The sequence below is a fragment of the Pseudophryne corroboree genome, chromosome 4 (genome assembly GCF_028390025.1).
Source record: "Pseudophryne corroboree isolate aPseCor3 chromosome 4, aPseCor3.hap2, whole genome shotgun sequence".
Lineage (NCBI taxonomy): Eukaryota > Metazoa > Chordata > Amphibia > Anura > Myobatrachidae > Pseudophryne > Pseudophryne corroboree.
Window position 1 is genome coordinate 199,637,463 of NC_086447.1, and position 12,770 is coordinate 199,650,232.

Sequence of the window (12,770 nt, forward strand, 5' to 3'; positions counted from 1 at the left end):
CCCTTAACAAAGGTCTGGACTTCAGGGACTGAAGCCAATTCTTTTTGAAAGAAAATCGACAGGGCCGAAATTTGAACCTTAATAGATCCCAATTTGAGACCCATAGACAATCCTGATTGCAGGAAATGTAGGAATCGACCCAGTTGAAATTCCTCCGTCGGAGCACTCCGATCTTCGCACCACGCAACATTTTCGCCAAATTCGGTGATAATGTTGCACGGTTACTTCCTTCCTTGCTTTAATCAAAGTAGGAATGACTTCTTCCGGCATGCCTTTTTCCTTTAGGATCCGGCGTTCAACCGCCATGCCGTCAAACGCAGCCGCGGTAAGTCTTGAAACAGACAGGGACCCTGCTGAAGCAAGTCCCTCCTTAGAGGTAGAGGCCACGGATCTTCCGTGATCATCTCTTGAAGTTCCGGGTACCAAGTCCTTCTTGGCCAATCCGGAACCACTAGTATCGTCCTTACGCCTCTTTGCCGTATAATTCTCAATACTTTTGGTATGAGAGGCAGAGGAGGAAACACATACACCGACTGGTACACCCAAGGCGTTACCAGCGCGTCCACAGCTATTGCCTGCGGATCTCTTGACCTGGCGCAATACCTGTCCAGTTTTTTGTTGAGGCGAGACGCCATCATGTCCACCATTGGTCTTTCCCAACGGGTTACCAGCAAGTGGAAGACTTCTGGATGAAGTCCCCACTCTCCCGGGTGAAGATCGTGTCTGCTGAGGAAGTCTGCTTCCCAGTTGTCCACTCCCGGGATGAACACTGCTGACAGTGCTATCACATGATTCTCTGCCCAGCGAAGAATCCTTGCAGCTTCTGCCATTGCACTCCTGCTTCTTGTGCCGCCCTGTCTGTTCACATGGGCGACTGCCGTGATGTTGTCCGACTGGATCAACACCGGTTTTCCCTGAAGCAGAGGTTCTGCCTGGCTTAGAGCATTGTATATTGCTCTTAGTTCCAGAATGTTTATGTGAAGAGACGTTTCCAGGCTCGTCCATACTCCCTGGAAGTTTCTTCCTTGTGTGACTGCTCCCCAGCCTCTCAGGCTGGCGTCCGTGGTCACCAGGATCCAATCCTGTATGCCGAATCTGCGGCCCTCCAATAGATGAGCACTCTGCAACCACCACAGAAGAGACACCCTTGTCCTTGGAGACAGGGTTATCCGCAGGTGCATCTGAAGATGCGACCCTGACCATTTGTCCAACAGATCCCTTTGGAAAATTCTTGCGTGGAATCTGCCGAATGGAAATGCTTCGTAAGAAGCCACCATTTTTCCCAGGACTCTTGTGCATTGATGTACAGACACCTTTCCTGGTTTTAGGAGGTTCCTGACAAGCTCGGATAACTCCTTGGCTTTTTCCTCCGGGAGAAAAACCTTTTTCTGAACCGTGTCCAGAATCATCCCTAGGAACAGCAGACGAGTTGTCGGCATTAACTGGGATTTTGGAATATTCAGAATCCACCCGTGCTGTTTTAGCACTTCTTGAGACAGTGCTAATCCCATCTCTAGCTGTTCTCTGGACCTTGCCCTTATTAGGAGATCGTCCAAGTATGGGATAATTAATATGCCTTTTCTTCGAAGAAGAATCATCATCTCGGCCATTACCTTTGTAAAGACCCGAGGTGCCGTGGACAATCCGAACGGCAGCGTCTGAAACTGATAGTGACAGTTTTGTACAACGAACCTGAGGTACCCCTGGTGTGAGGGGTAAATTGGAACGTGGAGATACGCATCCTTGATGTCCAAGGATACCATAAAGTCCCCCTCTTCCAGGTTCGCTATCACTGCTCTGAGTGACTCCATCTTGAACTTGAACTTCTTTATGTACAGGTTCAAGGACTTCAGATTTAGAATAGGCCTTACCGAGCCATCCGGCTTCGGTACCACAAAAAGAGTGGAATAATACCCCTTCCCTTGTTGTAGAAGAGGTACCTTGACTATCACCTGCTGAGAGTACAGCTTGTGAATGGCTTCCAAAACCGTCTCCCTTTCGGAGGGGGACGTTGGTAAAGCAGACTTCAGGAAACGGCGAGGTGGATCTGTCTCTAATTCCAACCTGTACCCCTGAGATATTATCTGCAGGATCCAGGGATCTACCTGCGAGTGAGCCCACTGCGCGCTGTAATTTTTGAGACGACCACCCACCGTCCCCGAGTCCGCTTGAGAAGCCCCAGCGTCAAGCTGAGGCTTTTGTAGAAGCCGGGGAAGGCTTCTGTTCCTGGGAAGGAGCTGCCTGTTGCTGTCTCTTCCCTCGACCTCTGCCTCGTGGCAGATATGAATAGCCCTTTGCTCTCTTATTTTTAAAGGAACGAAAGGGCTGCGGTTGAAAAGTCGGTGCCTTTTTCTGTTGGGGAGTGACTTGAGGTAGAAAGGTGGATTTCCCGGCTGTAGCCGTGGCCACCAAATCTGATAGACCGACTCCAAATAACTCCTCCCCTTTATACGGCAAAACTTCCATATGTCGTTTTGAATCCGCATCGCCTGTCCACTGTCGCGTCCATAAAGCTCTTCTGGCCGAAATGGACATAGCACTTACCCGTGATGCCAGTGTGCAGATATCCCTCTGTGCATCACGCATATAAAGAAATGCATCCTTTATTTGTTCTAACGACAGTAAAATATTGTCCCTGTCCAGGGTATCAATATTTTCAATCAGGGACTCTGACCAAACTACCCCAGCACTGCACATCCAGGCAGTCGCTATAGCTGGTCGTAGTATAACACCTGCATGTGTGTATATACTTTTTTGGATATTTTCCATCCTCCTATCTGATGGATCTTTAAGTGCGGCCGTCTCAGGAGAGGGTAACGCCACTTGTTTAGATAAGCGTGTTAGCGCCTTGTCCACCCTAGGAGGTGTTTCCCAGCGCTCCCTAACCTCTGGCGGGAAAGGGTATAATGCCAATAATTTCTTTGAAATTATCAGCTTTTTATCAGGGGCAACCCACGCTTCATTACACACGTCATTTAATTCTTCTGATTCAGGAAAAACTATAGGTAGTTTTTTCACACCCCACATAATACCCTGTTTAGTGGTACCTGTAGTATCAGCTAAATGTAACGCCTCCTTCATTGCCAAAATCATATAACGTGTGGCCCTACTGGAAAATACGGTTGATTCGTCACCGTCACCACTGGAGTCAGTGCCTGTGTCTGGGTCTGTGTCGACCGACTAAGGCAAAGGGCGTTTCACAGCCCCTGACGGTGTTTGAGTCGCCTGGACAGGCACTAATTGATTGTCCGGCCGTCTCATGTCGTCAAACGACTGCTTTAGCGTGTTGACACTATCCCGTAGTTCCATAAATAAAGGCATCCATTCTGGTGTCGACTCCCTAGGGGGTGACATCCTCATATTTGGCAATTGCTCCGCCTCCACACCAATATCGTCCTCATACATGTCGACACACACGTACCGACACACAGCAGACACACAGGGAATGCTCCTAACGAAGACAGGACCCACTAGCCCTTTGGGGAGACAGAGGGAGAGTTTGCCAGCACACACCAAAAGCGCTATATATAACAGGGATAGCCTTATAATAAGTGCTCCCTTATAGCTGCTTTATATATATCAAAATATCGCCATAAATTTGCCCCCCCTCTCTGTTTTACCCTGTTTCTGTAGTGCAGTGCAGGGGAGAGACCTGGGAGCCGTCCTGACCAGCGGAGCTGTGAGAGGAAATGGCGCCGTGTGCTGAGGAGATAGGCCCCGCCCCTTTTCCGGCGGGCTCGTCTCCCGCTATTTAGTGAATCCAGGCAGGGGTTAAATATCTCCATATAGCCTCTGGGGGCTATATGTGAGGTATTTTTAGCCTTTATATAGGTTACATTTGCCTCCCAGGGCGCCCCCCCCCAGCGCCCTGCACCCTCAGTGACTGCGTGTGAAGTGTGCTGAGAGGAAAATGGCGCACAGCTGCAGTGCTGTGCGCTACCTTTAGAAGACTGCAGGAGTCTTCAGCCGCCGATTCTGGACCTCTTCTGACTTCAGCATCTGCAAGGGGGCCGGCGGCGCGGCTCCGGTGACCATCCAGGCTGTACCTGTGATCGTCCCTCTGGAGCTGATGTCCAGTAGCCAAGAAGCCAATCCATCCTGCACGCAGGTGAGTTCACTTCTTCTCCCCTCAGTCCCTCATTGCAGTGATCCTGTTGCCAGCAGGACTCACTGTAAAATAAAAAACCTAAGCTAAACTTTTTCTAAGCAGCTCTTTAGGAGAGCCACCTAGATTGCACCCTTCTCGGCCGGGCACAAAAATCTAACTGGAGTCTGGAGGAGGGTCATAGGGGGAGGAGCCAGTGCACACCACCTGATCTGGAAAAGCTTTACTTTTTGTGCCCTGTCTCCTGCGGAGCCGCTATTCCCCATGGTCCTTTCAGGAACCCCAGCATCCACTAGGACGATAGAGAAAAATTGTTATGACTGGTGGTCTACACTACACCGGCTACCGTTTTCTTTTTGCATTACAGTGTTTTGTTACTGTATGTATATACTCCGTTAGTTTGCCCGACACATCATTTTTGTCCTCCCCTTGCGTGCTGGGACGGGGGATTGGACTTTCGCTTGTGGCTTCTCCCTCTGCGTTCCGCTAGACTGGGCATTGGATAATGCCAGCCCCTAGGGACGCGGGGGCATCTATGGATGGCTCAAAGACGTCTCTTAAACTGGTCTTGTGGAACGTAGAGGGCCTGAATACACCAATCAAGAGGAAAAAATTTTTGCCCCATCTCAAAAAATTTCATCCTGATATAGTACTTCTGCAGGAGACGCACTGGCGTCTCAATGACCCCAATACTCTTAAGAGATAACTGGGTTGGAGACTTCAGAAGCGCTTCCTATACTACTAAAGCAAGGGGAGTACTTATTCTGTTTCATAGATCTTTGAACTATAAGATCAAGGATGATTAGGTAGACCCTGAAGGCAGGTTTTTGTTTCTAAAGGTGGAGGTCGAAGGAGAGCTTTTTACGGTAGCATGTATTTACGCCCCTACAGGACCGAATGCTTCCTTTTTCTCAGATATATTTGTTAAATTACAGGACTGGATGGAGGGAGTTTTGATTGTAGGGGGGAGACCTTAATATTGTTATGGACCCGCTATTAGATGTATCCGGTGGCCCCAGACAGCTGAAATGCAATAGATCCATGCCACCCTCCCTGTCCCTAATGCAGGACTCTTTACAGCTTCTGGACCCATGGAGATTTCTCCACCCTGAGTATTCCTTCTTCTCACACCCCCATAAAATATTCTCCAGATTGGATTACTGGCTAATACCTGCATCTTCGATTCATAGAATTGACTCTACCATAGCTAATATTCTCATATCTGACTATGCCCCCATCACCCAGACAATAACGTTAACCACACCCCGACAATACTCCTATATCTGGCGATTCCCTTAATACCTTGCCCATTCTGAAGACTTCAAACTCTTTTTGTCACAATCATATCTCAATTATAAAAACGATAACGCAGCACATATCAATGACATAAATCTTTTCTGGCAGGCTTCTAAACCCGTTCTTAGAGGGCAGATCATCGAATACGTTGCCGCCAGAAAAAGGCAACTTCGAGAAAGGATGGCAGAGCCGTCCCTCCAGGTTGCCTCGGCCTATTCCCACCTGTTGGCGGATCCGTCTGAGACTAACAGGAAACTATATAAAGACACCAAACTGATACATGATACCCTCTGTGCTGAACAGGCCAAGCTATTTCTCTCCTTCCAATCTAACAAATATTTTCGCTGGGGCAATCGCCCAGGGAAGCTATTGCCAAACATGGTAAAAACTCATGCAACACCAAAACATATCTCCTCAATTAGAGACACAGGTGGACCCCCCGCAGTAACACAGGAACAGATTAGCAACGCATTTCTGGCTTTCTATGAGAAATTATACACCGCACCACCCTACTGCTGGCATGGACTTTTTGACTCAGGCTAATCTCCCTAAGCTCTCTAAGAGCGATAGAGAATTTCTTACCAACCCCGTCACTGCAGCGGAATTGGAATCGACCATCAAATCCCTAGCAAATGGGAAATCCCCAGGCCCTGACGGTATGTCGGCGGCCTATTACAAGCTACTTCTCCCACATTTAAGTGACCACCTTAGACAATTGTATCATGCGCTCTTGACGGGACAACCTGCCCCGACAGGCTTTAATACGGCCCGAGTCATAGTTCTCCCCAAACCTAATAAGGATCATACCTTGGTTTCATCTTACCGGCCAATCTCATTGCTAAACCAGGATTTTAAAATATTCACAAAGATTCTTGCCACCCGTCTCCAAGTGATTCTACCCAAATTGCTACATCCTGCCCAGACAGGATTCATGCGTAATAGGCACTCAGTACACAATGTTCGCACATTGCTGGCAGCCATGTATAAAACACATGATTCATTGGAGCAGGAGAATATGGTCTTGAGCTGTGATGCAGACAAAGCCTTTGACCGAGTATCTTGGGCTCACATAGACAGACTGCTTAGACTTCAAAATTTTGGTCCTGATTTTATTAAGGTATTTCACATCATCTACCAAAAGCCCCAAGCCTTTTTGACGGTTAATGGTCACAGCTCGAGACTGTTCTCCTTATATCGAGGTACCAGACAGGGATACCCCTTATCCCCCCTCTTATTTAATTTGGCTTTAGATCCCCTCCTTCGCCATTTCTATAGAGAACGCAGATGGCACGGTATAAAACTGGCTGATCACGAAATTAAATTCTCAGCATTTGCAGATGACATTTTACTTTACTTTAGCAACCCCCGAAAAGCCATACCGCACTTACGACATTTTAGACTCATTTGAACTAGTTTCTGGCTTTAAAATTAACCACTCCAAAACAGAAGCCTTGGCTTTCTTTCCCTCAATGAAAACATGCTGGGGGGACACATTCCCATTTCACTGGGCCACAAACAATTGTATTACTTATCTAGGGATTTTATTCCCTGATCACCCCTCCAAGCTATACTCTCTTAATTTCCCCCCCACTATTTACTAGGACATATGCAGACTTTGCCAGATGGACCCACCTCCCTCTCACGTATACTGGCAGGAGTCACTTGTATAAAATAAGCTTTCCCCGTTTCCTTTATGTATTACAGATGCTCCCGCTGATTGTGCCCAAACACATGCTAGCTCAATTGGACAAGGCACTGTCCAAATTTATTTGGGCGGACAAGCACCCTAGATTCTCACTATTCAAATTACGTCAACCCCGTTCCCTTGGGTGTTTAAATTTACCATGCCTTCACTCATACGCCTTGGCAGCCAACTACAGGATTGCTTTAGACTGGATTGGCGGTCGAGACACATATTCCAACTCACATCTGGAACAATCTTTTGCTCCCTCTCAGACCTTGGTGTCCCTGTTACACACCACACCCACCTCCATGCCACACTGTGTGGCAGACAATATACTTGTTTCCTCTACCTGTGTTGCCTGGCAACAGATTCGCTCGCGACTCAAAATATCAAGACATATCTCACTATTCCTACATCTCTGGGGTAATCCAGACTTCACGCCTCACACCACATCCCCCATTTTTCAGACTTGGCATGATGGCGGTTTAAAATACATACATCATTTTTTGCATGCCGAAACTCTGACCTTACTTACACACACTCAAATTATGGCACGTTTTCCATCCTTACGAATCCCATTCTTCCCCTTTCTTCAAGCATGCAGCTATGTACAAAAAGTTACATCTCTGTTATCTATACAAGATACCTCCCATACCCTGGACAAAACATTACGACTCACCCCAAATAGTAATTTCCCCACGGCGCTCATAAACACACACACGCACTTTACTAAATGTGGAATCCGGCTCAGTGGGTCTCCTGAAATGGAAACTGGAATTCCCAGATCTCACTATGAAACTGATTCTGGAGGCTAACACCTACTTAGATAAAACACTAGGCTCAGTATCATACTCAGAAATGCACCAGAAAATCCTACACAGAGCATATGTCACTCCCAAGCTACGATACCTCATCGGAGCAGCCCCCTCATCTCACTGTTTCAAGTGCACTGCCCCAGAAGCAGACCTTGTACACTGTCTGTGGTCATGCCCCAAGGTACGTACACTTTGGCAGGCACTCCAATCATACATCACAACCGACCTACAGTTACAATTTACCATCACTAAGACGTGGGCATTCTGGGGCATATTCCCAAAACCATCCACTACCGGTCTGTCCAAGGGACAACGTATTTTATTAATTAAATTGGCGGCTGCTACCAAAAAGACGATCCTTTCACAATGGATCTTCACCGATCCTATTCCTATCTCACTATTACACCCTAGGATCTCTCACCTATTACATTTAGACTGGACCAATACTGCCTTACAGAAAGACAAGCTGACCAAAAAATACTTCAATATTTGGCTACCCTATGTCCAGACCCTCCCCCAGGTTACAAAGGAGGCCCTACGGAAATGTTTCAAAGACACTAAATGGTACTTACTAGAGACCCTGGACTCCGTAGCCCCCTTTTGAGCTTAAGGCTCTATGCCGCTTCCATACATCAGCTAGGTCTCTTGCAATTTTGATATTGGTGTACCTCCTCTACTGTTCCAACACTATTACTGCCTAGGGCTTACATGGAGTATAATTATGAATACTGTTGTTAAATGTCTATGTTACAATGGTTATGTAATGCATGATGTATCATTTTGTTCTATTGTTACATCACCAGTCAATAAAATTTATTTAAAAAAAAATAATAATAATAATAAAATACGTTCCAAATTAGGAACAATTTAAATCCCAGCTGGTGATCAAGCCCAGTAGGTGAAACGTACGTCCAGCTGATAGCGGAGTTGCTTTAAATCTTAAACAGCTCCTCTCTGCAGGAGGACGCTGTACCTGTTAGTATACGAACCGACCATTATTAGTTCGATCAGTGAAGCTGCTGTGACTCCAGTAATCCACTACTTCAGGAGGAGGAGAACGAAGCTGTTGGATATGTGAATCGGGACTTGAGAGCGGGGTGGACGCGCATAGCAACACATAAGCAGCGGACGGCGGTTTGGTATTATACGTCCCTTACCCTTTTTCCTTTCCCGGTGTCTCCTTGCACGGTTAATTTGTATTTAATCCGGCTTTTTTGGGGGGGACCTGTCCTCCATCTATTCTTAATATGTGCAAAGGGATTTAACTTATCTTCTTTCACAAGTGTTCCCCCGGTCTCCGTGGCGCATTGAAGCCATGCAATGCATATAAGTAACAAGGCTTCTCTAACACCAGATACGGCCACACAGAGGGACACTGGGGCTTTATTTCCCTCAGCATAGCAGTATTTCTACTCTCACCCATCTTTTGCTCTTATGATGAGGAGGGGCAGCAGATGGGGGTACCTGCAAAGTATGCTGTACTAATCTTCATGTCTTCACTATTCCTAAAACAGCTATATCTAGTTTAATACTGGTTTCCATTATTTCTAATAGTTCCTAATAGCTATACCTATTTTAATACAAATGCACCTATGGTTTGAGCAAAATGCCTAGTGATTTAAAATAGGAGCAATCTATTTTTGGCTTTTTACTACGTTACCGAGGAATCGGTAATATACTCTCTCTTAACTTGTCTTCCTTCACAGGTGTTCTCCCGGTCCCCGTGGCGCATTGAAGCCTTGCAATGCATATAGTAACAAGGCTTTCGTAACACCAAATACGGCGACACGGAGGGACACTGGGGCTTTATTTCTTTCAGCATAGCAGTATCCCCACTCTCACCCATCTTCCGCTCTTATAATGAGGAAGGGCAGCAGATGGGGGTATCTGCAGAATATGCTGTACTAATTCTTTCAATTGTTACACCTTTCATATGCTCCTAGCAAAATAGCTATATTGTTGATTTCTATACAGGTGCACCTATGAATTGAGTCCCGACCGTGTATCACTGCTTGTTCCCATTAGTACAGCACTTCAACGTAAATACTTTGAAAAAAGGAAAAACTGTTTTGATTTTGTGTGTATAAGATACCCTGCTGTGGGCTAAAACGGACGGGATTATGCATCACTGTTTGTCCTCATGAACACAATATTTGGAGGTGGACAAAATTAAGAAGCTGTTTAAACCTATGTGTATGATATACCCCGCCGTGGGTTCAAATCTATATGATCATACAGTAGTGTCTGCCCTCAAAAAACAGGAGAAAAATCTGTGGAGGGGGACATAATTATAGAAATTGTGCATGATGCTCACAAAAAATGCAAGCCTGCAACAATGTAACAATGTCATTACGTATTACTGTGTAGCAAATTCCAACATTTTGTAACAGTTTCTTGAATGTGACTCAGAGAACAGGGAGAGTGAATTTATGCCATTCAAGTAATACTGTTGTACGCATTCAGTAACACGGTCCAGTTGTATAGCTGGGATTTAAATTGTTCCTAATTTGGAACGTATTTTATTCTTATTATTTTTTTCTATGATAGGGGATACAGTCACATGCATTTAATACTTACCTCAGTTGCTTTGGGTCTATTGCCATATGTTCTTTTTCTTATTATTTTTCTCAGAAATTAATTATTTTCCCCATTTATATTATCTTGGTAAGAAATAAAAGTTACGTTTTAACTTTATACATCATATCTTTATTCATAAAATTAAAAAAATACATTAAAAGAGTGCTCCAAAAAGGAATTTCCTATGGGGTTAGTCCCCAAAAATAGTGTCTCTGTGAAGTATCTTCATAAATTCCAGGAGCACCTCCAGTCCAAGTACTTACCTAGGATTTGCCTTTGATGTATGCTAGCTGGTTCCTATTCCAAATTATTTATATTTAATATTTAAAAAAATAAAAAAAATTTTTTTACTAGTCTGGTGCAGGATCAAACTCTAGTCTTAGTAGTTAACTTTTACAAAACTCACAGTCCCCAGTCTGTTGATCTCATCATATCAATGAACCTCAGGAAAAATCTAGGGCAGCCAAATCTAATGCTACTGTAAGCAACGCAAGATAACGGATTTCCACTCTGCATAAGCTACACGTTCAGTCTAAAGCAACATAACATTATGGTGCATATTTAGATACTGTATGGTTATTATACACAAACGTATATAAAATATATGTAGTTTGCACTATCATTATGAACTCACCTGCTCCTCTTCAGTAAACGGAACAAGTGCCAAAGGTAGTAGGGGCTCTTCTTTCAAAATGGGCAAGAACTCTTTGTCCAGGAGATCTGAAGGAACCTGAAGCAGACACAATGAAATTAATCAAGCGCTTGTCTTGTTACACAAGAGGTTTACCTTTCTTAGCTTTTATTTTTTTAATCTGACATTTTCACTTACCTGACAGAACCTTTGGTTATGTATTCTTAAGAGAAAACTAAAACTTGTTATTCTACCTTCTGTACAGTTTTCTATATCTCATCTTTTATTTTATAATGTTTTATAATGTTCAGTGTGTTCTTAGTTCTATGTGCCTTGTTTAGATGTGGTAACATCTTTAAACAATATTCACATAAACAGGTTATAAAGATTCACAAACAGGTTATAAAGATTACTTTCACTACAAAGCTCCTTAAATGTCACAGGTTTGTTTTGGTTATCTCCTGTATAAAAGTCTTCATATTTTTATACAGGCCTGTGTTTCCATTTTACCATGGAATGCTTGACTCCATATAATAGCATACATAAGTGGTTCTCAACCTCAACCCTTGTGTTTTGAGGATTTCTGTGGATGCAGGTGGGAAGATGAAAGCTACCATACATCAGACCAAATTTACTCAAACCAGCCAACTGACCAAGGGGTATATTCAATTTGTGCCGGTTTTTCTAACAGTCGGAAAAACTGCACTTTGATAGTTTTAAGTCGAATTTGCATTCGACCTATTCAATGAAAGGGACGTTTTTTCAGTCTGTCTGAAAAACCGGCACTTGTTGGAAAACACGTAACTCGCCGATCCACGTTTCTGTTAAAAATGCAGCTGTTTGACAGTTTGCAGCTGATGCAGATTCGACTTGTAATCAAGTTGAATCTGCATTTGTTAGAATGCTGGCAGTTTCCGGCCAGCACTGAATAGTGACGTGTCGGATCCTCTCCGACACATCAATTAAATATAGCCCCAACTGTCCAACTAAAATGTTGCCACACACGCGCTTAAATAACTTTTTCATCTGTCCAGCAAGTTTCTCTACAACTTGTGATATCACAGAAATAGGTGGAGTGTGTCTGCCTACTTCTGCGTTTTTGTTTATAAAAACAGTATTAAAAAGAAAAGAAAATTGAATAATACCTAGGTAAAAGGTGAGTTATGGTAGACTTACCTTGGTTAACTCTTTCTTTGAGGTCCATAGGTTCCACAGGGAGACAATGGGGTGTAGGTGGTGGTATAGGACCGGGCACCACATAGATAAGCTTTTTGGTATCCCAAGATGCTCCGGTCTTCCCCCCCCTATAATCTGTATACCCTGCCCACAGCTCAGGCACTTCAGTTTTGTTAACACTTCCCAAGGCAGGAGAAGGACAGGAGAGAAGGAAGACATGGTACACCCAATAAAACACTCACGGACAAAAGAAGGGAACCGGTGACCAAGGAAAGAGACCCATAGACGCAAGGTGAGTCAGGGTGGGTGCCCTGTGGATCTCGAAGAAAAAGTTAACCAATGTCAGTCTGCCATAAAACTCTCCTTTTCTTCTTTGGGTTCCATAGGGAGACAATGGAGATGTCCTAAAGCAGTTCAAGGGAGGGTATGCTCCTGAGAGTGTAGGAGAATCCATCATCCAAAAGAAGCATCCAGCAAGAGAACGTA

The 12,770-nt window shown here is 44.7% G+C and overlaps 1 protein-coding gene across 13 annotated transcripts in view; it reads right to left on the reverse strand.

Moving 5' to 3' along the window:
- Positions 1–12,770, reverse strand: part of GIGYF2 (GRB10 interacting GYF protein 2) — a 452,656-nt gene that overhangs the window by 326,689 nt on the left and 113,197 nt on the right. For all 13 annotated transcript variants that reach the window (XM_063915746.1, XM_063915737.1, XM_063915739.1 and 10 more), the window contains exon 4: positions 11,112–11,207. In XM_063915746.1, the coding sequence (XP_063771816.1) occupies positions 11,112–11,207 (96 nt within the window). The remainder of the gene's footprint in view (positions 1–11,111; positions 11,208–12,770) is intronic.